We start from the raw sequence: 25019 nt of genomic DNA, 5'->3' as shown, positions 1-25019 counted from the left end.
ACATCCAACTAATTTTGAATTTGTAACCATTTAAGTTCCAATCTTGATTGACTTATCATGCTTCTTATGCTTAATTGACTTAAACTCAGCAGACTCGGGCATTGAAATAGTAGGAAGTGGTTTAAGTGAAATCTAAAAGGTAGTGCTAAATGCAATCCACAGTGCATCTCTACAACTATTTGGCATATGAATTCTCGGCAAGCTGGTTGTCTCTTCCATAGCATACCTCTGTGCATGTCAGCTGTTCCTTTGCACAGCGCACAGGTTCATCTTCTATGTCTATACTGTACCACAGTATTCAGTCATGGAAGCTACCTCCCCACAGCTCTGCAAGTCCTATAATGCTGGAGCTCTGTGGCTACATGGACTTCTAATTCCCATTGTTTGTTTCCTAGATTGCATCCTTAAAACTTGTTAATTCTTAACTCTTTATGTTATTCTATCTTTAAGCTAATATAACCGATGTTCTTCAAGAAAAATTATATTCCCTAGATTATTCTGACCTTTTAAAAGGACAGTGAATTAATATCTGATAATTAAAGAGATAATATACAATAACATTGTTCATTAATGACTAATGATGACATGACTGCAGACATTGACTGTGCTCTGACAGCATGACTGCAGACATTGTGTTTGTGTGCACACATGCAGGGGGGCTTAAAATAATATTTACAGTCTTTCTATATGTGTTAAGAATAATTTATTCCCTATGAAGAAAGTAGAACAAGGATCTTGCATTAAAAAAACATATTTACAGTAACTAACATAGCAACACATTGCTGCATTCAACCCTCTACAGATAGATCACTACGGAATTATGACTAGCAGGAAAGTCACATACACCCAGTCATAAAGCATGAAACTTCCCCCGTATATTCAGAAATCTTTTGTGTCTTCTCTATTTTAAAGGGCAAAGCACTTAAAAAAAAAAAAAAAAAAAGATAAACTACATAATTATGATCGTATAGCTTCCCATGGAGTTTCCCTTGAAGATCCCATATGACCTGATTAGAACACATACAAAAATGTCTAGAAAGCTGAATTAATTGTGCATAAAGATGAAAAAAAGAGACACTTCCTGTGTCAGTTGAAGTTCATTAAAAAAAAAAAAAAGGTCTTGAATGGAATGTTTCTAACATAGCTGTGTTGAGCATCACACACATACAGCAGATCGAGGGCAGTTGCAGCTGAATGTGCACCATGTAGTCCTTTATCTAGGTATCAAAAAAAAATTGTGAAACTATTCCATTTCCGGGGCAGGGGGGGAACTGAACAGAACAAATACAGGCATAGGCAAGAAATCCAAGGGAAATTTCTGATCTTTCATCCAATAATTAAAGAAACATTTAAAAGGTGGAAGACTAGGACTATCTGAAATTAGATCAATACAGAAAATGCAATTCCAGCTCTAAAATGTTGTTTCCCTTTTTATAAAAATATTTACAACTGTGTAGAAAATTTCAAGCCAAACACACTTCACATCTGCAAATGGCCACAACTATTTGAGTAACTGACTGATCCTATCTATTTGATAAATGTCCTGAAGTAACAATTCAACATTTACTCATGACATCAGAGGTATGTCCAGTTCAAGCTAGTAATTTCACTGCAACAGAAGGCAAAAGATACTGAAGTCTTTAGTGGTTGATTAAAATAAGATCACAAACAAGAAACAGCCAATCCATACACAGTAGTTTCTTTGCTTCTGGACTGACAATTCTCCTGCAGGTGCTATTTCTGGTTTAGGCAATGTCTCTGGAAAAAATACAGGGGAATTTAATCTTTTGAAGGACATACTGTCTTTCTGTCACCTTACTACTGTACAGCATACAATACATTTTCTTTGGTTGGGAACCATCATTGCCAAGATCTCCACTGAACATACTTGTGTGATGCATGCCACAGGGCTGTGCTGATAAACTAAGCTAGTGTTAGGTATATTTACAGAAGAGATTAGATTATCAGACTTAGTGAGAAAAGATCACGCCCTAAAGGCCCCAGCTTGAAAGAAAGAAAAAAATCGAAACACCCAGATTGTCCCCCCAGACTTCTTTTATCGCCTGCTGCAATCTAGGCAATCCTAATTGTACTTCTAATTCAGGACTAAAGTTGGAAGAATGTTAATTATTGAAGTATGTGCAGTGAAATATATGCAGCTTTGCCTTTTACATCTCCCTTCTGACAGTGCTGTCAGTACAACATTCTCACTTTCTCCAACTGCAAAACACCAAAGTCTCTATACAGTAAAACAATGCACAGTTACATTATTGTGCATTTTTACAATTTGCTTCTTCCAGGAGCCACTCAATTCCACTTAGCAATCCATCTAAAGTTGCAGCTACAGTGTCCTGCACCTGTAAAAACCAAAAAAGCTAATGTATTAGAGATACAGGTAACAGGATCTAACAGCATTTTAGTATCACTCGATGTCTATCCTTAAAGACAGAAATACTCACATCAAACCTAAATCTGTATCACTGGTTTAAAGGTCCCTTAGACAGGAAAGGTTTAAGAGTAAGGTACAAAAAATAAAACACTACTCTTTACAAAATTAATCCTAAAACCTACTAGGAAAGCCTTTTAGTATCAAGGTGAATTTTACCTTAATCATTGCATCAGCTGTTCTGGAACATTATACTTACTTTACGAATGAGAATCTACTTGAAAATTCTTCTCATAACTCTTAAAGCAGAAATGCTGATGGCTTCAGAATTCAATGCATATTACTAATTCTTAGATTTTGTAACATATTATAAAGTGGCTATTATAAATGGTGTTTTTTAAAAACCCTGTAAACTTTTTCCTTATGAAAACAAAGGACTTATCTCAAATCAGAATTTTGTTTTTTTTCTGCTTAAGTACTATTCTTAGGCCACGCAATGTCACCAAAATTAATGTGTGTCTGAGCCATACTGATACCATGCTTGACAAGCATAAAAGAACAGGTTCAGGATCTCATGTGCTGCATAAAAACCTGATTTGTCAAAAACTCAATACATCACATCAAGCAAGTAACAATTGAAAGTCTTCTGAAAACAGCAGAAAAATCTACTTGTGTTCAGGGCTGTGGGTCATGACTCAGGAAATACAGATTTAAATTAACTGAAGCTTCCTCACTCCCTTCAAGACTGGCATTTTGTCCTTCCTGACATTCTGGCTCCATCTGAAGTTTCTTGAGTGCTCCTGGGCAAGCCACTTAACTCCCCTATGTTCAGATAGGCTAATGCATCATCTTAGAGGAGCAGAGAAACTAAATTCTCCACTTTGGTGGAGAGCTCACATACCAGTGTTGAAAGATGGACACTTGCTTAGGTAAGTACAGCTCAGGAACTACCATATGCCTGAATTAAATTTAAGCCACAGAGAAATAGAAAATAGAGGTTTAAAAGCAAGTACCATCCAAGGCTGACATAGCAGATTGAGTTGCAACTGATGTGCCACGTAAACACATGGAATTCTTTTCACACCAACGTGAGAGACACAAGACAAAACTAGCAGAGGTCTGTTTGGAGGCCCAAGGGCTGGGTCAATCATTGCCAAAATACGAGCTAGTTCTTCTTGACGATCATGCTCTATGAAACAAAAATTAAGATGTTAGTATTAAATACATGCAAATCCCAAAGAGAATTTTTTTTTTTTTACCTTTCAGTATTTAAGATTTCAGAGATGAGGAAACAGAGGGCTGGAAGGGACATGGCCAAATTATCTGTTTCTGCTTATCACAAGGCTGGATCATCTGCATTCATGTCACGCAGATATTCATGTCACACTTAGATGTTATTTAAAGAACTCTGTAGATTGTACAGGCAGCCCATTCCAGTCCTTAACATCAGAGATTTTTGCAAGTACTTGACAGAGATCAAAACTGCAACAAGCCATTAAGAAATACACTGTACCATCAGCAGCCCTTCCCTACTGACCATACTCTTCTCTTTAGTATATCACTTCACATATTTACACTTTTCTTTTCTGAGCTAGCCCCTTCCCTCCATTTAAAGTTGATGACCATAAAGATAATTACTGTAATAGGTATTTGCATTATCCTTATTAAACTATCCTGATTTGGACTAATTGCATCTTTTACTGCAGTTTTCCTGGTGAAGGTTCTATTTCCAGGCTATTATACAACCACCAATGCATTTCAGGCGGCTTCTTCTACCCATGCCCAGGGTTTTGTTTTTTGTAAATCCAGATCATTTCCCACATGTAGTTTAGACAGCAACCATTATCAGTACCAACCATAAATGAAAGAAGGGGCTATAACCCCTCAAAGGGAGATGAGGGAGAGTGTCTAGGACGGGAACCTCTTTGACTGGGTAAGCCATGAATAAATAGCACTAATAAAGCAGATTTTTAAAAAATCAGAATGTGGATTTTGATGTATTGCATATTCTTTGCAATCTTCTATGACAGTCCAATCACTCACAAAATACGAATAAATAAAGATAAACCCCTTACTTTTATGAGCTTCCGCATTAGCAACGTAAATGAATCCATCAACTACTTCGCACACCTTTTTCACTTGAGCTATTACACTGTAGTGTACGGCCTGCTGATTCCCTACTATGCTGTTTTCTTGGTAGAACATCTTATTCACAGCAACAGCTTGCTCTGCCCTTGCTCTCCTCCTTTCCACACTGAAAGATATTTTATTTCAGTAGTCAGTTTAATTGAGAATGCAAAAACTCAATTTTGAGTCTAGGCAGCACAGGAAAGGAACATGAAAATGGCCTGGGTCAGCAAAAGTGTTTCATTTCCCACCAACCCCTCCCACACACCCCTCTTTTATAGTGTACATATACAGATGGTTAGCAATCATCAAGATGTATATGAAAATACACCCCAGGATGAATTTATATAGTGTTTCAAAAGGGAATCAATCAAGGTATCAAGAAGGACAGAAAATACTGTTATCTGTCACACACACTTCCTACGTAGAAGGTCTGGAGAAGGTTTATTACGTCCATGTGAAAATTCAGCAGTTGGAGAAAAGTTAAGAGATGCACTGAAGCTTCAATTTAAAAGGGATATCCATGCATATGAATGAACAAATAAAAATCACATGACAAAAACATGAAGAAAAGTATGACATAACCAAGAAACTATTTTTTTTTCTGGAAAATTAATCTTACCTGGTGGTTGAATACAATGTCAGAATATTGAATTTTTGATTGTTATTAAACTGAAAACTGACTCCTGATCCAATTCCTACGTGGAAAAAAATGAATATATGAGATTACAGCTATTTGGTTACTGAATACAAGTAAGTGATAGGCTGAAAATTCCAGTGGTGCTATACAATGGATATATCCAAGCCCAAGTGTTCCTGTTAGGGGTAGCAGATTTATTCTTTTACAACGAAATTTTACACATGCTCTAATTGATCAGACTACTAATTTAATCAAAATCAATTCAACAGTATTAAAAGAAAACAAGGCATTTCCATAGTTCTGATACTTAAGACTTGAACCTTGAAATCCAAGTCAGAGAGGAACGAGACTTGTATTTATTAGAAATTGGCACAGCGAAGACTCTAGGCTGTTTATGACAAGCTGCACTGAAAAGGACTTAATAGAAAAAAGATAACACTGAGAAATCATATTTTCACACTTTCTGTAAATACAATTTAATTATTCTAATTCTGCTGGGCTGAAATAAACTTTAGTTATAATAAATGTTTTTAAACATTGGAAAAAAAAATCCTTCCCCTGCTCCTGTATCTATTCTAAATGTAATTTATACCATTTGATACCACCAGACTGACTGATACAAATGACCAGTCTTGACTTCCTGTATAAAAACACAGGAGTTTTTAGCCACTTGCTGCAAGCAGTATCTAAGGAAAGTTCTGTCTGCATTTATCCATTATGACAGCAGGTGTGACATGGAATTTAGGATCAAAATAGAAGTATGAGGAGCAAAATGACCCCTTCGACACGGTGCAAATTTAGTCATAAATTCACTGCAGATATAATTTTATCCCAAATGTCCATTGCATTTATTTCTTTGAATGCAAAGAGAGAAAAATATATGTTGGGGTTTTTTACCATTATGCTACTGAGTTTCAAGGGGAGAAAAAAGCGTCCCTTTTCTCCATTTCTCCCACCAATTTTTTTTGTGTGTTCTATCTGTTTATGAAATAAAAAAGCCAAAAACCAAACAGCATTACCATGAATTTGTCTTTGGGGTAGGCCAGCTACTAGCAGAATTTCTGGGCACGTCATCATCTTTTGCACTAAAGAGTCATCCAGCTCTTCCAAACCCGGCCCAAACATAGCAAAGCGAGGTTCTGCCTGAGTGACCAGCAATTGCAAAAAGGAAGTCACAGTCCCATACCGGGGACGGCTTGATTTCAAACTTCTTCTACTCTGAGGACAGCTTTTTTTATATCTGTGTAAAATAGACGCAACTAGAAATTAAACACAAAATACAAAAGAGGTATTAACCAAACAACATCAATTGATTTAGGTCTCATACTTCTCAGGCTGTTACCAGTACAACTCAAGGACAGGTCAAAAATTATGAAGTTCCAAACTCATGGTTTCAAGCGCCAGTACAAAGCAAGCAAAGGCATCAGTCCTCTCAAAATCCAAATACTGACGACTCTTTGGACCTTAGTAACTTCTATCTATGGATCTTTTAGTTCACTTAGAAAACGAAATAAAATAAAATTACAAATTCCCCCACCCTTGCTGAACACACAATACTGGTAAAATAACATCAATGCTTATGAGTCACATACAATATGAGAATACAAATGAGAATTTTGAGTGCATTTCAAACCTTCACTAGAGCTCTGCTGTGGGTGCTGAAAAGGCCCATTTCCCTTGCAGGCACCAAGAATGCCGTTGCAAAGGGAGACAAGTGGTGTCTGCAAGGCTACATGCCTGATTGATGCAGAAGCTAGAAGGCATGAAAAGACTTTGGGAACCAAGGAAAAGTAACAGTCATAGAAGTGACAAGACATCCCAGAGAAGCAGCTTCAGTCTTTGCTCCGGTGGTCACGGTAGGCTGCTGTTGGACAGAACACTTCAAAGAAACATTAAACATGTGCTCCTCTACACCCAAACTGAGACATGTCAGTCGAGATCAGCAAAACCATCGAGTGCTCACAGACACAATGGAAACCAGTGACAAGTGGTTTTACATAGCTGATGCTCTGAAGTATTCAGACCTAAAGTGATTTAAATCCGATGTTCAAAACCAGGAGATATTTTGCACTTCAAATTCGGGGTCCATCCTTCCCATCTGTAAAATGGGGATTAAGGGTATAGAGATTGCAGGGGTTAGTGCACTTATATGAAGCGACAGTATCATGAAATCATCTCTGGAGAATTTAACTGCAAATTAAAAAAAAAAAATACTGCAAATTAATTATGAGAATTGAATGAAGTTTAAAAAAACCCCTCAGAATAATCTGCTTAAGTGTTCTTCTCAGTCATCCAAACATATTGTGAATGTTGCTGTTTTTCAACTATAGTAGCTGAAACCAGTCTTTGTTTTACAGCCTTTGACCACCAGAGCTACCTACTACTTGTTATTCTGCACACATTCAAAAAACCCTTTTTTTTCTTCCCCTAGGTCTTCCAGGTAAGATGAAAAAAAACAAAGATTCATTCAATTTGCTGTAGTTTGAAGACTCCTTAGTACTTTTATTAGAATAAGAAATCATTTGCCATTGTACTGAGAGCAAAGAACACATTTTTATCAAGATCAAAGGTACACACAGCTTCTGAGATGACTGTACTTCTGTGGCACAGTACACACGCAGATTACAAAAAGCTTTAAGTTTTCTAGAACATAAGCTTTGACTTTTTTTTACAATGTTTTACATTCTTGTTGAATTCCAAACAGAAAGAGCTGACCAAACTGCCAAACAGGAAATTGTATTTCTAAAATAAACAGTGGATCTGACACACATCAATATTTAAGCAGCGGCTGACAGCACAGCATTATTGTCGTAAATATAAAGCATGTTTGTGGGCTGAGTATTACTGCTGTAGAGAGAGCTGTGTAAGAGTATGAAGATACTTACGCTGCCATGTAATCGTACAGCGCATTATCGCTGACCTCTGAAAAGGCTTTATTAAAAATCTCCACATCTGGGAGTGATTTCCAATCAACGGATGTCCAAAAGGGAAGATCCCTGAGGAGAAAATACCTCCACAACAACGGATCTTGCACAGCCGCCCTCCAGTAACAACTCGTGCTTCCCAAATGGCACAAATCTTGGGGCGAGAGGAATGACATGATGTTCAGCTGCACGTCGATCTGAAAACCGTCGAGAGCAGCGGTTCAACGACTCAGGAATTAAGCAGTGAAGATGCTAGAGGTGGGATGCCGAGATTTATCCACCCCCTACCCCCCCTCCATCCCTGTTCCCCGCGACCGGCCCCGCTCACCGGCAGCGCTTGCAGGGCGCTCACCTCCTCCGGGAGCGCTGGACGCGGGGGATCCGCGAACGCGGCGGTACCGCCGCGTTCGCGGATCCCCCGCGTCCAGCGCTCCCGGAGGAGGCGGAGGCGACCCCGCACCACGGCCTCCAAACCGCTCCGCTCCTCCGCTCCGCCGGCCGCCATGGCGCCGAGCCCCGCGGCCGCCGCCCCTCGGAGTTAACGCGCCGGCGCCGGAGGCTGGGCGGAGAGAGTCAACCTCGCCTGACAGTTTACGAGACGGTTTTTTTGTCTTTTTCTTTTTTTTTTTTTTCCTCCCCAGAAATACTGGATTGGACCCGTATGCCAGGAGTTCTTTGAATGCGTGTTTTTAATGCAAGAAAAGTATACATTTTGATAGGAAGAACGGTGGGACCACTGAAGCACAAACCACCTCCCTAAGCGTGCTCTTGGGGCACAAAGTTTCTTCCAGCACAGCCAAAGCGGCGTATTTTAGTGGTAAGATTTCATGAAGTGGCACAACATTTGTTTGGCTGTTGATGTGTTCCACCCTTGGCCTTTTAAAGGTCCCTCACATACAGCCACATACTTCGTTAACATGTTTTTGCCAGTTTCTCGGAAATCCAGCAACACGCACTGTGATCTGCAGTCCAGGTCACTGCTAGGGACGGAAGCTACTGTCTCCAGGCTTTCCTGCTTCCTTTCTCCACCGTGTCGCAGTCCCCAGTAGCACATTTCTCCACTGTACATCATTGCCAGTAAGTGAGTGTCACTAAATACACCTGCAAAAATAATTTAGATCGAGTACCCTATTGCTCTAAGCAACACAGCTTGCTAACTTCATATATTTTTAGTAACACTTGAAAAAAAATCCAAAAAAGCAGTCTAATATTATTTCATATATTCAATATAATATATATTCCAAAAAGGCAATATATATTAAAGACATAAACCAAAACCCACAAATTTTAACCATGAGATGACTGACACTGCCCAGAAGACAATCTGGATCAAGATCTTGCTTAGTTACTCTATCCACTTCGTCCTCCATAATGCTAAAATCTCAAAGACTGCCATATAAATACTATTCTGATAATTGCATTTGCGTATTTATCTTACCAATAATTTCAGTATTTCTTTACCATCCATTAAGCGCAAGCATGCTTATTTATATCATTTTACAATACTTCTGTGCCTCCCACAATTTAAGCCTAAAAGATATTGTTTGAGCATAATCTTAACTCAGGTTAAGCAGCAGCAGCTTTTGTATTTGAATAGAAAGCCACTGTGTCCATGGTCACTGAAAAGAAATCCTGCTAAATACATCTACCCATCAGTTACTGAACTTGGCTTTCCACTGTGGAGCTAAGTTGGAGCAATGCCACTTTCAGATGAAATTAAGCAAGATGCTCCATACTCCCCACAGCCATAGCAGAGATAGTTCTGAGTGTGCAACAGCATGGACATCATGTCCTCAGCACCAGCTGTTTCACCTTACAAATCCCCTCCTGCTGCACCACCCTACCTGCATCACATTGATGCAGCCTCAGATCCTCATGTAAATGTCCTACAGTAATGCAACTTACATAAAACTACATATAGCGCAGACAGAGAGAATAAGTTTGCCAAATCTAACCAATTCTGCACATATCTGCTACCTGTGTGAAGTCAGTAATTCTGTGTTCCTATCTGTGCTCTCCTGGATCTAAACAGGATGACCAACAGGCAAACATCACACACCCTCTCTGCAGTCCTACCTGTGGTTTCACCATCTGTCAACTGACAACTGGATGGCTGTAAAACACACATGCTGTGCTTGAAACACCCATCACCTCAGTTCCCTTTCTTCCAATGCACTCAAAAACAAGAGAAAATGAGCACTGCCAGCTCCTAAAATCCGTGAGTCAAAAAGAAGCAGGGTGGGGGCAAAGCTGCCAGCTTGTCTGTCTCTTTTTTTTTCCCCTAAAAAGTGCCAGTTTTTTTCAATACAAATGAAGTCAAATAAAAACATGTAATAAAGCATTCCATAAGAGGAGCAGTTTTTTAGAGTGGGTTGTAAGGGTTTTGGAGTTGGTTTTACCTTCACTGAGTAATCTAGCTGCATCTTTATCCTGAAGTGAGACATCATCATTTAGCTGAAGAGGGCATCTGAAGCTAAGCATCTTCATCAAGTAATGGACTCCATCATTAAGACACTGAGTACAGTTAAAAAAACAGGAAGAAAAAAAACCCTTTTAGGTAAGTTCTGATGAAGTAATGATAGGCAGAAATACTTCTTGCTGATTTTCCCAAAACCCTATTTAAAACGCCAAGTTACATTTTAGAAGTGAAGAATCAAACTTTAAAACCGTATTCACATGCTCATAAAACTTTTTAATCTCCTTTACCTTTTTAAATATGGTACTGTTTTCCCGTAGCCATTTGCTCCTTTCTTTTGCTGTATGACAATACATATAAAGCAGGGCACCTTTTCTCCAGTAAAGACATTCTAACAGCTCTGCACCAAGGATGTTGATGGGCTGGAATAAAATCCACAAACTGGCTAATCCAAAAGTAAAACATCTGAACTACACATATACACACTCACACATGCAAATAGTATTAAGACTGTCTCAAACTTCAGAGGCTGTACTTAACAGCAACAGCCACAGACACAAGCATAATACTTTGGATTTAAACTGCCAAAAGCATGTGGAATCACGAAATGTGGAATTCTGAGCACCCAACCAGTTATTTGAAAAAGTATTTTCAGGAATCACTGCTTAAATACAAGTAAGACTTGAAAATTTTTCAGATCTTAAATTCTGCCCATCAAAAATACAACTGCTACTAACCTGTTCAGGTTTTTGATTTTTAAATAATGAAATAATTAATTTTCTGGCTGAATAATGTTAGTACTCACTTCTTCATTTATGTTGCATTTCTTCACTAGGTCTTCCGGTTCTGAAAGAATATTAATAAGTTCTTTAACTTTTTGCAAGGAAGATTCTTCTGGAAAATCTACATCCACAAGCTGGTTTTCCTCAAAATATGTAATGTCTAAGACAGCCTAAGAAAACATGATACACAATGTAAAAATGCTACCAGCAAAATAATCAAATGGTGTGCAGCAGCATATAAACTTGTTATGGTTTACAAAACATAACATTTTTAGGGTAATTTTTGACATTTAGTTTACATAAGCTGCAAGTTAGAAGTATGGCAAGATTGTTGACAGTGACTGTAAACTCAAAACCCATCCTGTTCTTGCAGTACCAGCACAATTACTGTCGACTCCAAGTTCTCTTCTAAACCAGACAAGAGCAGCCCTGCGCTTCATGGATGTTCATGAGACGCCCCAAATAACAGAAATCCCTTTCTGCTATATCCTCTTTCCTACACCCAATCCTCTCCCATACCCTACACAATGAGAGTTTTTAATGCTTTAAAGATACTACCTGCGTATAGAGCTGCAAAAGCATGGAAGGATGTTCTTTCCCTTCGTTACAGAGGTCCTTCAATTTATCCAGAGTAGCTGAGCCCTTTGCTAAGAAGGTATCTGAAGGAAGAACACAACGCTTCCTTAGTACTGAAAAGCACTCAGCAAGAGCCTTGCTTACTCTCCCTTTACACTTCGTATGGTTTTATCCATTGTTGCGGTATCTGCAAGAGCAGCTGAGTAACACAGCATCTGAACAGGCCCGTTGTCCTGTTAGACTACACCTTTCACGACTGAATTAGGGCATTCATGGTTATGGTCTGATGTTTCAGAACCAATTCCACACACTCCTCTTGTGAAGAAGTCGTGTACCTAAGGCGCAGGTACGCACTTAAGGCCTCGTCCAGCCGGAGCCTCCGGCCGGCGGCCTGGGCCGCACCAGCCGCACTGCCCCAGGGGCGAGTCTCTTTCTGGAGGAGGGAGAAGCGGAGCCCTCAGCACCAGCCCCGGAGGCGGGGGCCCGCGCCCCAGCCCCGCTCCCGCGGCGCGGCAAATGCCGCGCAGCGCGACGGCAGCAGAGGGCGGCGTGGGGACGCCGGGCAGGACCGGACCCGGCCCGGCCCAACCCCTCTCCCTCCCTCCCTGCCTCCCTCCCTCCCTCCCGCGGCCTCTCACCGTCGCCGCCCGCTCCCCCGGGCGCCGCCAGCCGCCGGCCCAGCGCCGCCAGCCGCGGCCGCAGCGCGGACACCGCACCTCCCGCCGCGGCACCCCCCGCCGCCGCCATCGCCGCCGCCATCGCGCCGCCCGCCACCGCGCACCGCTACGCGCGACGCGGCGGCGGCTCGGGCGGCCGCGGGGGCGGGCCCGCCCGCGGCGGGGCAGGCGCGCAGGCGCAGCAGAGCCGGGCACCGCGGCGGGGGCCGCGCCGGGAGGGCGGCTGCGGGGGGCGCCGTCGGGCCGGCGCGGGGCGGCGGGGAGCGCTGCGTGCTGCAGCCGCCGCTGCCGTCGTCCCCGCGCCCCACAGCCGGGGTGCGGCTCCGCTGCCGGCGTGTGAGCTCCGGGCCCAGGCGGCGGGAGGAGCAGGGCACCGCAGCCTCCCAGTACTGCCTCGGGCTGAGCGGAGCGGCAGCCGGGCCTGCTGGGGCGAGCCTTGCGCAGGCTGGGGCTTCCGTTTTGTGTGGACTTGAAAGCTCTTCTATGACAGACGTTTATGGCTTCTGCAGATCTGTGCCAGGGTCCCCAGGGAGAGTCCCCGGCCTGTCCCTGTGTTCTCCCATCAAAGGGCACTCTCCAGCCTCACTGTGAAATAGGGCTTGCCCGTAACTGAACTGAAACATGCTGAAAGGCAGCGAGGTGTTTTAAGACCCAAACCGTATTTTTAATCGATAAATACATCTTTATTAGTGGTTTTATATTTTAGTATTGAATTACTTGACATGTAGAGGTACAACTGTGAAATTACAGTTAAAGTCATCTTGAAACCACATACCTTTGGTTAGAGGAATGAGAGTTGTGCTCCAATTTCTTGCTCAACTTTTAAGTATCACATTTCATGAACCTAAGAAATGCTAAATATCTTACATGTTATGAGGGAAAAAACCCCCTAAGTTTTATCTTTAACAAAATCTTCCTACTACCCCACAGCAAATCATCAAATATTTTATGTCGTGTAACAAAAATGCTGTATTTCACTATATTGCTTCTCTAGCTTTCCCCATCTCTTTACCTGCCTGGAAGAAGCTAATACCTCAGCGTCCTTTGAAGTAACGTTGCATGAACTCACACAATATTCTGGATTTTGTTAGCTTGACTATCTTAATAATTCACTAAAAACATTTTCCCTTTTTCAAGTCATATAGTGTTCGTCTTGTTAGAGCCTGTGTCCCACAAAAGTGCCTAAAAATAATAATTTAAAAAAAAAAAAAAAAGGAAAAAAGTTACTGGAGTACTTTAGGTACTGAAAAGCTGTCTACTTACAGACAGATGTTTTTGCTGTTGCCTGTGTTATGTCTTAGGAAAGAGTTACCAAACAGATCAAATACAACAAAAAAGTAAAATCTAAAAGGAAAAATTGTGCTTACTTCCAGAAACAGTTTGATTTCTAGAAGAAATATCTTAATGTTTTGGCTGGATAAGTATTGTCATTTATTCCTGCGTAGTCCATAGCCAGATACATTTTTTCATCTTGGGAACATCTCTGTTAACAATACAAAAAGTATTAGGGTATTAACCATGTCATACCTGAGAGTAGAGGAGATGGTGCTTTGTTATTTAAGTGAAGTACAACACTTCCGATGTCAGTTTTGGGACTGACGAATGGCTGGGCACTGATGAGTTCCCTTCATCAGATCCTTTGCTTGTTTGGTCCTGCCCTTCTCTGTTTCAATACCCATCTATGATTTTGTGCTGCTTTCTTAGTTGCTTTCTTCAGAGCTAGTCAAGGGGGCAAGTGGGTCAGCTGTTAATAGTGAAAGAGATGTCGTACAGCTTTCAAGATGTCTCTTGTAAAAAAATGTAAAAATACCACCAACAAAAAACAACCAAATAAACCCAACCCCCCCAACTGTTGTGTTCTGACTCATTTGATAAAGGAAGTGCTATCTTTTTTTCTTCCTGTTCTTCAGGCACTGCTGCAGCTTACTTTAGCTGTATCTGTTTCGAATGCTAGATGTCTATGGAATGACTTTTTTTCCCAGACATTGTTATCCACTCTTTCTTTAAATATACAGTGAAATCTGGTTTTGACCTTTCTCATCAGTGGCTAAGATGGAAGAGGTGTATTTCTGTTAATACCAAGCTGGTAAAATAGAAGCTGCTACAAATGTTAAAAAAAGGAGGTGATGTCCACCTTCTCTGAGGAAGAGCACCTGGCAGATTTTTAGTGAGTTTTTAAAATTATTTGTTTCCCCCTCCCAACCTGATTTTGCCATGAAATAGCAGAAGACATCTCTAGTGGCTTTCAAGCATTTTTCTTGTCTTATACCCTATATACTCCCTGTTGGAAGCTGGTTTGCAAGGAATGGGGGTAGCAGGACTGAAGTGCTAAGGCTTGGACAACCGGCCCAAGCCAGACCTATAGATGAATCTTGCATATTTTATAACTGAAAACCATTGTGCTAGCAGGTATTACACTAAGTTATAGCAACGAACTTATGCTGATGTAAAAAGTGCTAAAGTATTGAAGTACTGAAGCCTGAACAACAGGCCCCAAGCCGAAGCTGCTTAGTGTGTGATCATTAATAAAGTACGTAAACTCGCCAGTGAAAGGTGCAGCTTAGACAAAATACAATCAGTGGTGAGGAGAGAATGTCTCCAACTTCCCTTGCTTAGCCTTGTTCAAGGGTGAGAACCCAAGTATCTGGCCTTGTTAGAAACTCCTTGGTTTCCCCCCCTGAGCCCTGGCCAGGCTTTGGGTGGAATCCAACAGGAGAATGAAACCAGAAATTTTCTGCTCAGAACAAAGGTGCCAGCTCTTCTGGCCTGTCGATCTCTGGTATATAAGGCTGGGCCCGCTCACAGCGACTTTGGCAGCCTCAGCTACGGGTGGACGCACCGCGTAGGATTTCCCCCTTGCCGGGACAGGCTCTGCAAACCCTCGCTGTAACCGGGGCTGCCCAGCCACTGCGGGGCTGGGTGATGGTAATACATGCAAGTGGTGATGTATTTTTCTTAATCTCCATTCTCTCTCTCGTGTAGTAATGATTTAATGCATTACCCTGTTTTTTCCTGTTTGCTGCTTTAAGTGCACTATTCTGCTTTTTCTTACTGTATGTTTTCTGTCTTAAACTGTTACATTGGTTATCACAAGTAAAATACGCCTACTCTTTTCACTCTGGTGTCTGGGTTTAATTGGTATCCTTAATCAGCAAAACAAGGACTTAATGGAAAACACCCAAGCGACTGCAGAGCCTGGAGGAGCAGCAGAGCTGAGCCAGGGTGGGGGGGTGTTGCCTCCTCACTGCAGTAGGCAACCCCTCGCCTCCCCCTGGGCTCTATCTTGCTCCTGGCTAGAGTGGCCTCTGAACAGCTCCGTGTCCACCTCTTCCTCAAGCTGTATTCTCTCTGGCACTAAACCCCAACCTGCATTTTGTAGTTTGTGGAGCTACTGTGCTAGTCTTCTCCCCACACTTTGCAAAGTGCTTTGGTCTGAAGACTGGTAAAAGACTGGGTGTCTGATTGAGGGAACAGCAACCTCAATTTGCATTGTATTTTGGTTTTGGATTATTACAGAACCTGTTTTGATTATATCATTATGATCTATTTGAAGGAGAATGGCCTGATTCGGGGTTTGCTACCTCTCATCATTCTTTTCAGGGCTGGGAAACCTTAAAATTCAAATTCTCAGAGCTTCACTCAAAGATAAAGTTTCATCCAGTATTTTTCTGAAAATTTTCCATGTTTAAGAAGAAACACTTTTCCTGGGTGAAACTTAACATAAATTCTGTTGAAGCAAGAAACAGTTTTGCTCCATAGAGTTACTTCAGGGAATAGTCAGAGTACACCCTCACGTGAAGGGATTTGTGATCTTTCAGTGCCTATCAAGACCTGGTTTTAAGGTTATTGTTACTAATAAGGGAAGGCGTAAGGTGTTGGCTGTTTAGGGACAGGCTCTGTTTCTAAATTGGTGCAAGCGCAACAGGAAAAGTGTTGTGGTGTGTAAACAGTTGTGGTTGGTGGAAGGGGGAAAGCTGTGATGATTTTGCCCTTCAGAGACAAGAATATGGCATTGCCACAACTGTGCTGTTATTTTGGGTTTATACATAAATATATCTCTGTGTGTATGTGCATGTATGTATACATGGTGTAAGGTAGATTCTGTAGATTGCTACAGTAGATTCTGCTGCTTCTTTCATTCCAAACCACATACTCTTTCTGGCCTTCTGAGATCTGTGTGTGTAAATTTGCATGCTGCTAGAGAACAGACTGGTTGCAACTATACACTTTGCAATTATTTTTGCCCTGTGGTATTCTGTCAACACTCACTGTCTTGATCTATGTAACTGTGAAACTGGGCTAGCCTGACATCTCGGAATATCTGAAAACTTTGAACTATTAGAACAGGTAATGTCTTGGATATAGATAATCTACCTTGCTTTACAAGTTCCGTGGCATCTTTTATTTCTGAAAGCTAAAGAAACAATACTTAAGCACAGGTGTGTTGTTCCTCTGTATATTTAATATTATCCAAAGTAGTAAAATGTTTTTAGCTTTGATTGAAAATATAGAATTGTCTAGAGAAAGCAGCTTTGCACAACAATGATTGATACATTTTTATCATTATTAGCAGCTTCAAGAACTTTTAAATTGTGCAGGTTGTGCAGATTTTCTTGAACCTAAGTGGGGTGATAATGAACTCATACTAATTCTTGGAGAAAGTAGCCAAGAGCAGTTTTGGGGGGTTCAAGAGAACTGGGTATGTTTGCAGAATTACAGAGTATCTTGAGTTGTCAGGGATCCATCAGGATCATCAAGACCAACTCCCTGCTCCTTGTAGGACCACCTGAAGCTAAACCACATGACTAAGAGCATTGTGCAGACGCTCCTTGAACTCTGACAGATTTGGTGCCATGACCGCTTCCCTGGGAGACTGTCCAGGGACCGACCACCCTCGGTGAAGAGCCTTTTCCTGATGTCCAACCTGAACTTCCCCTGATGCAGCTTTGTTCTGTTTCTGCGTGTCCTGTTGCTGGTCACCAGAGATTAGCAGCGCCCACTCTGCTGCCTAACCCACCCCCACCCACCCCCGAGGAAGGTGTAGACTGCCATGAGGGTGCCCCTCAGCCTTCTGATTGTGTGCCGTTTTGATCTCTAGGGAGAAATCTGGAAGAAAGAGGCTTACTTTTCAGCAAATTAGTCCTCTGATCAGAAGTTACTAAGCCTTATTAATGTTTAAAATAAAAGAGGGAAAAAAAGGAAAATAAGAAAGGGAAAAAATATATTCTTTTGGGAATAGTGTGGAGGTGGAAGTAGTTAGTAATGGAAAAATTGAATGGAAAGACAGAGATGGGATAACTAGATTAGACCTGATCAAACAGAACTCAAAATATGTCAGACATTATACCTTATATAGCAGATTTCTAACAGTTTTATGGTCTGTGGTCAAAATTTGTCTTTGAAATGAACAGAGAAGACATCATGGATATTAATACAGATGTACTTGGCAGCTTGCTTCAAGTCCTGTAGAACCATGGATAGATTATAATACTGTGTTTGGTACAGCATCTTAGAATGACACTGACTTACTATGATTTCAGGAATAAATGTATGCCCTTATTTTGCAAGCATGAATAATGTGTGATCCTCATAAATTTTTGTAGGTATTTTAAGTGTTAGACAGCTGTCTCTGAATTTAAGATGGTAATTATAACTGAGACAGATATGAGTTGACGTAGAAAAGATGAGATGGGTTTATTCAGCTGTGCAATAGATTTCACAGATTTATTTAATCTCTGGTAAATTACTTAAATGAGGGATATGTTTGTAAAATGTTAAGTAGTAATGGTATATTTTTGTTGGCAAAGAAATGAGAATTGATTTATCTGGTGTTTTTTTGTTTAAGAAAATTACAAATTTTGATAGTGTACAAAAGCCTAACTACCTAAATTAGGGACAAATTCCATTTTATTGGGTGTTAGTGTGAATTCAGGATTTGATCAGAATTTGTGTGCATGTGATGGGCATTATGCTGATTTAGATATCTTAGAAATGAAGCTGTTATGTTAGAGTACCTCTAGTAACTAACAAGCACTTTATAAAAATTGATCCAAGGAACTTGCTCTTTTTACTTATTTATATGTATTAACGACATTTAGTCATGCTTGTCTCCTGTGGGTTTGAGTAATAGAAGTTTGCTCAAAATAAATTTGAAGTCTGCTTCATATCCATCTTGTTTCATTTTGTATGAGCTTTAGTGAGGAAGGAGGTGAACTGAGGAGATGTGCCGGTTTCAGTCAGTTTTCTAACTCACCTGATCAGAGCTGCCTCAGTAACAACTGGATTGTTGCACTCTGTCTTAGATGTCAGACTTGTGCCATAAACTGTGTTAGTTGAGGATTATAAGAAATGTTGTTTATATAAATACTTGAGGGAAACTGAATTTATTAAAATGTGTAATAGAATATTTGGTCCACATGTCTTTCATCACTGTATTCTTTGAAGCAAATATTTCTGCTCTTGAAAATAAGCAAAAAAATATTTGTGTTTATGCACAGAAACTATTAAATGAGGGTCTTTATCTGTTGTGTGTGAGCTTCATGAGTTTGTTGTATCTAATAATATCTGTAAGAAAGATGGTCAATATTATGGTATTAGCTTTCAAATGTTCCTCGGATTCACAAAAGAAGGCACATGTTCTCTCTCTCTTCTACTGTGTGGCTTTGCAATTACCAGGGAAGGGGGTGTAAAACTAAAATTTCTCGGATATTAGCTAAGAAAGTGGAAGATAGTTACTAGATATTTCCTCCATCTTCACAGGATTAAGTGCTATGAATTGATTTCCAGAATTTGGTGTCATAGTGGATAATGTCATGGCATTGAACATATAAGGAAGTAGCAAATTCAGTCAGGTCTCTTAAAATAAAATACTTAAAATGTATTTACTCTGAAATATATCCAAGTCAGAGCATTTGGTATTCATCCTATGGATGCCAAATGTTAAATCGGGACATAAGGCTGATCTGTAATGGAATTTTACCTTTGTGTCAGTAGATGTAAAATATATTTATTCTGGAGAGGCATGTGAGTTCCAAATATTAGTAGACATTGTAGGTGTGTCATTGTTTGCCTAGTCTTGCATGACCGTTCTTTGTTCTACCTGCTTTCTATTCTGTGTAGTTCAGGTAGTGCCCTGACAAAATATAAACCAGCTGCTTTCTTACAATGTGGTCACCTGCAACTGGGGCAACATGGTACTCAATTCTCATTTAAATAGTTTCTGAACATATAAGATGATTTAGGAGTTTTATTTTTGGTTATTAGAAGTGGCATGCACTGAACTTGATGTTGGAACTGCTGTCTTCTAAAGTGAACTCCCTAGAAGAAAGGAGAATGAGAGACTGACAAATAGGAATTGCTTCTTGCTGCTCGAGGGAGAGCTCAAGTAGTTTCTTTTTAAAAAGCAAGTATAAAGTGTACAGTCTTCTGTAATGGAATGAAACAGTTTACTTGCAACAGGCAAGGAAACCTGTGTTTTTCTATTATATGGTTAATGATCAAAGAATGGTATGTACTGTGGATGCCTTCATCCAGGAGAATGCTTGTGCCTGTCACATCTCATTAATGGGCTCCTGTATGTGTCGGTCTGGGAGAACTTGCTTACAGCAATTTTCACCCCAGTCCCCAACTGTTACAGATTACTGTGTATGTAATTTAGGGTATTACTTCACAGTCGACTTCTAGCTAATGCAGAAGTAATATCATTTGGTCAAACAAGTGACGAGACTCATAACCCTAACTGCATGTTCCCAACTTTGTATTAATCCTAGAGTCATGCAATGGTTTGGTGTGTAAGGTCAGCTCACTTATCTGACTGAATGCTGGCCATTTTTTCCACAGACCTAGTCTGCAGCTGAATCACCAAGCTGATCTTGATGGCTATGAGACTGTAACTTTCTTCCAAAACTGTAATGTGTAATGTACTCTCAGACAACATTCATCTGACTTTTAGTAAGGTTTTATGCCACTGTAAGAGGTTTTATACAGTTAATTCCACTGGATTATAGCAAAATTAAATCTACTAATTAAGGTATTGTATTTATGTAGCACTTAGCATTAAAGCTTTTCCGGTTCTTCTGGGGTTTCTCCTGAGAGAAAAAAACCCAAACAAACATTCCCAAAAGTTTCATGAGATGGATAAGAAGCAACGTGTACTTGAGAATGCAAAGCAAAGGTGTCCTGTCCTAGTTTGGCAAGCATTTCTCTTGGAAGAATACAAGTTTAAACAGCTGCTCTGCTCTCATGCCATTTCTTCCCACTCTTTATGACACTGCCTTTTAAGTTGTGCTTGTGTAATTGTATCTTTCAGATTAACATGGCTGAGAACTTCATCTGTGTTAAAAGCCTCCCCGGCCCTTTTCCTGTACTATGGTTGAATATTCAACCATGCATGTATTGTCCTTGCTAGGGCAAGAAGTCCATGTTTCTTGTAAGCATGCAGTGGGATGTGAAGTGTCTGCAGCGTTCTGGCTGGCTTGCTATAAAGCTGCTAACTGGGAGTGTGACGACTGAGAGTACCCTCTTGATCCTATATTCAACCAAGTACTGTATCTTTCAAAGGCATAAGAAAATAAGTATAAGCATACTGATTTGGAAGACCTGTTCTTGTCAGAGGTAATTCCTGTTACAGTGGACAACTGCTGGAGTGGCAAACCATGGTAAGAGTAATGAAGGTTTTACCCTGTGAGGTAAGCAGGAAATCCAAGACTGTTGATAAACTTTAATTTCTGTTATAACAGATAAATATATATATAAATATATGAAAATATATTTATTTATATAAAAATATATGAAAATATATTTATTTAAAAAATCTATAAAAATAAATTTCTGTGGATAACTTGAGAGCTGAGTTAAATTCTGGACGTGCTTGCTTCAATTTACTAACAATATAAATCACTACAGCCAAAAATCATCATGTTTACCACTTGGATAAATAATCTAGAATCATGTGAATTATACTCTAAAGGTACTTCAAAATTATGTGGGAATCTGAGACCCTTTTAGCCATTTTCATAGGAATTAGTTCCAACCCCATCTTTCTGCTTACAACTTCTACTTAAAGATCTCTATGCCAAACTCACTACAGAAGTAGCACCTCATTGGCGCCTACTAGTCTTAAGTGAGGAGGGACATTTGTGCTGGAGGAAGACAAATGTCAAACACCTTGAAGCCCTTCCAGTTTGAGAGCTCAGCAGGATGCCATGTACTGTCACCAGTGTGCTCAGCATAGGCCAGTTTTTAACAGGGATGTTTCATGGTACTGATGTCAGTCTGAAATGACTGTGTTTCCTGAAGATCTGCAAAACCCCAAAAGGAGATTACAGACGTCTTCAGTGAACGATTAGGGTATGGCTTCAAAGTGGCCCCTGAAACAAACCATCTGGATCTTTGACGAGACATTTGGAGCTGGTGAAATTGAGAGCAAGAGGCCTGAGAGCTTTGCAACAAGCAGCTGTGTGCTTGTAAATGGAGGGAACCTTCTGCTTAGGCGTCCAAACTCCTTTTGAGTATGTATTTGTAGAACCAGGTTTAAAATCAGACGGAGGTACTTCACCAAAAAACAGGGGAGAGCTGAAGGAAAACCCCATAAGGTAAGACTAACTGATTCTAAGAGGCCTTTTAAAAAGATGGACAAGTGAATGGTAGGTGTTCATTTTAAATCACCTTACAAAAAAATTAACAAAAGTTTCAGATTTTGGCATATATCCCATGTAAAATTTGTTACCTTCCTTACTAATTCTTCTATTCATTTGATTGTGACTGAGAAATGAAATGTCACATGAAATGGCTATCTGATTTTTGTATTAGATGTGTAAGTTTTAGACCACTGAGAATATTAACCAAGCCATTGATAAGCTGCTCACTGTAGGGAGGAAGCTGTTCTGAACTCCAGACAGCTGTTCCTCCAAGAGCTGCATGGACTAGAAGAACTAGGCAAAACATTTCACATGAGAATGGACCAGCACTTGGTTTTATCAGTGCACAGAGGGAACTGGCTCCTTAGTCAGTGGATGATAAATTAATGACAAGGGCTTGGACTGCATGCGTGAGTTTGCATGCTAGAGTCTTGTAGCTAAGAAATGGTGCTTGCCAATTAAGCTTCACACCCATGAAATGGATGGCAAAGTCCAAGTTTCAAAGAGGAAACCAGAGTTAGAGGCGAAACTTGCAGGCCAGGCAGGTGTTGCATTTCTTAATTTGCAACTCTGGCAGCTGTCCTGTAGTCTTACTGTACAGCAGTAGCCGCAGGGAGGTATGGGGTAGGGTATGTTTGTGTGTGATCTGTTTGCTGTGTATGCCATCTATAAACAAAGTTCTACATTATTATCTTAAGGCTCTTAAGTATTTGTTTTTCTAAGTTGTGTATCAAGCACAAGGAAGAAGATTTCTTCACCAGTAGGCCTCGTAGGTTCTGAGTTTAAAGTACATTCTGTTGCTGATGAGGTTTGTGTGAAAGTACCCTTTGCAGCTTATTAATGTAATGTTGCACTGCAGAATCCAGAAAAGCCTGTTACAGTAGTGCTACCAAACATGAACTGACTTGCAGCGTGACAGCTTCTCAGAATTCCTGTTTAGTTTATTGTTTCTTTTTCTGTTTCTTTTGTTACATTTACCTTTACTCTTTTACAACACTATTGGTATGGCATGTAAAATAACCTCATTCTTTCAGCTTGGCCAGAGCAGGAAAAAAAACAACTTTCCTCTTCTGTTGCATTCTTGCAGCAAAAATTCCTGACAAAAGTTAGAAGAGATTAGTAGCGTTTTCTGAGTAAGAATTTAAACCAGCCTGCATAAGTGTCAATACACAAACACATGGAACTTGTGTAGCTGATGTCTGCAAATATCTGCTGTATAGGCATTTGTTTTTTGCCTCATTCCTGCTGTAAAGGAATGATAAGTCACTTATCCTTTCTCCAGAACTAGTAGACATACTGACTGTCATTGCTGAAGGTTATTACACTTAACTGATTTAGACAGTATTGATGACAGTTACTAAATATGCAATATAAGAACATGAATAGAAGTGCCAGGGATCATGCTGAGTAACAGACTTTGTGGTTCTCATTAAACAAAAATGACACCATAAGTACAGTATAATTACACCTTGTAAGTACTGTGGGTTTGAATTGAGGTGCAGTATTTGCAGTAGTCAGAAAGAAGTTCTGTATTTTTAAGACTACCAAACTGAAGTAACTATTTAATTATAGATTTAACTGCTGATATTTCAGTGTGTATTCCTCAGTGCTGTCGAGGTTAATAAGTGAATAATTTGCTGCAGAAACTTTTAATTCTCCTATTTTGACCAAGAATAAAATGTTCAGTGGCTTCTGAGAAGTTCTACATAGTTGCTTATCTTAGCTTGTAATAATGGTATGATAGTCTGACATGATATAGAAAATTCTGGATTGTCTATACATGAAAGTAGGGCATCCTGCCTAAAATTTGAGACTGCTGTCATGGAAACTGGACTAGTATGAGACAAAAAAAATATCCTCACAGATTGTTTTTCACAATATGGACCTCCTCATCCAATTAGTTTTTAAAAAATTTTCTTAATTAGTTGAGCGTCTATACTCTGCTATGACATTTATTTTAACAAAAATATTTGACTTTCTATTCTCTGCTCAAGAGGTCCTTCAGGGATAAAGAACTGCTCTTACCAAAGGGTTGTTGGTTCTTCCTTATTATGTAGTTTCAGGATCCTTTCATAACTTTGGTAGCCCTTTTGATCTTAGTATCAAGACTGTGAAGAGAAAATGTTACCAGTGTTAGTTGGCAAAGGGATTCCTCAACAGCTCCACAGGTTGTTTCCTTCAAAAATCTAGGCTCTGTGGTTCTTACATTAGCTTTGCATTTCCATAACTGTCTAGAAGATGGATTTTTTGTTTTTTAAAAATTTGTTTTCCAATTTAATTTTCCCTTTGGTATTTATATTTATATATGAACTTTCTTATGCCAAATCCCTGCAAATTTTTAACATGTATAGTTTTCACTAGACCTGTAAATATCCATTTTTCTTTGTAATGACCTTCCTTTCAGTGGAACCTTGTTAATAAGTTGAATATTTAAGTTCACATGGCTTACTAGTATAATCATTGGTGATGCAGGTGACAGCTCTTTTGTCTTCCCCTAGTTAAATATATTTCCTATCAACGCTGTGAGTTGATCTTAAAATTGTTAAACATATTCCACAGAAGCTTGTAATTCTTTTTATGGTCTTAGTTGGAAAATATTTATAATTATCTAATGCCTTTAGGTCTGTATCATAAGTTTTATATCCTTTTATTTGTTTTCCCTGTAGTACTCCATTTTTGCAGGAACATGTACATGCTACAAAATAATCTTTCAATTTTCTTTGCCTTTCCATCCCATATCAAGGGAATCAGGTTTATCCCACTTTATCCAAAGATGTGTTTCAACTGCTCTTAAATGATTAATAAAAAAAAATACTTTAGTATTTTGAGTAATACTCAAAATTACTTAAACAC

General features: G+C 39.9%; 2 protein-coding genes across 2 annotated transcripts; both read right to left on the bottom strand.

Annotated features, from left to right (window-relative positions):
* Nucleotides 1–617: 617 nt before the first annotated feature.
* FBXO4 (F-box protein 4) lies at nt 618–8594 on the bottom strand. The gene is made up of 7 exons (XM_074931952.1): nt 8406–8594; nt 8039–8274; nt 6173–6393; nt 5136–5211; nt 4462–4640; nt 3400–3575; nt 618–2357 (listed from the first exon to the last, which is right to left on the bottom strand). The coding sequence occupies exons 1-7, from the start codon at nt 8580–8582 to the stop codon at nt 2268–2270; spliced, it is 1155 nt and encodes a 384-aa protein (XP_074788053.1). The 5' UTR covers nt 8583–8594; the 3' UTR covers nt 618–2267.
* A 154-nt stretch (nt 8595–8748) lies between these two features.
* RIMOC1 (RAB7A interacting MON1-CCZ1 complex subunit 1) lies at nt 8749–12613 on the bottom strand. The gene is made up of 6 exons (XM_074931953.1): nt 12490–12613; nt 11834–11934; nt 11299–11445; nt 10784–10915; nt 10477–10591; nt 8749–9178 (listed from the first exon to the last, which is right to left on the bottom strand). Exons 1-6 carry the CDS (start codon nt 12608–12610, stop codon nt 8889–8891), a joined length of 906 nt encoding a protein of 301 aa, XP_074788054.1. The 5' UTR covers nt 12611–12613; the 3' UTR covers nt 8749–8888.
* Between the last annotated feature and the right edge of the window lie 12406 nt (nt 12614–25019).

This window comes from Athene noctua, chromosome Z (genome assembly GCF_965140245.1).
Source record: "Athene noctua chromosome Z, bAthNoc1.hap1.1, whole genome shotgun sequence".
Classification (NCBI taxonomy): domain Eukaryota; kingdom Metazoa; phylum Chordata; class Aves; order Strigiformes; family Strigidae; genus Athene; species Athene noctua.
The sequence above is the reverse complement of the archived record's forward strand: the minus strand, read 5'-3'. Positions and strand labels throughout refer to the sequence as shown.

Coding starts and splice junctions, on each gene's coding strand:
- FBXO4 (XM_074931952.1), bottom strand. CDS start 8,582: ATGGCGGCCGGCGGAGCGGAGGAGCGGAGCGGTTTGGAGGCCGTGGTG. Junction 8,275..8,405: donor GCGCCCTGCAAGCGCTGCCG/GTGAGCGGGGCC, acceptor GACGGTTTTCAG/ATCGACGTGCAGCTGAACAT. Junction 5,212..6,172: donor ACCCCAAAGACAAATTCATG/GTAATGCTGTTT, acceptor TTTTCCACGTAG/GAATTGGATCAGGAGTCAGT.
- RIMOC1 (XM_074931953.1), bottom strand. CDS start 12,610: ATGGCGGCGGCGATGGCGGCGGCGGGGGGTGCCGCGGCGGGAGGTGCG. Junction 10,916..11,298: donor AATGCAACATAAATGAAGAA/GTGAGTACTAAC, acceptor ATTTTATTCCAG/CCCATCAACATCCTTGGTGC. Junction 9,179..10,476: donor AGCTAGATTACTCAGTGAAG/GTAAAACCAACT, acceptor TTATTTTTGCAG/GTGTATTTAGTGACACTCAC.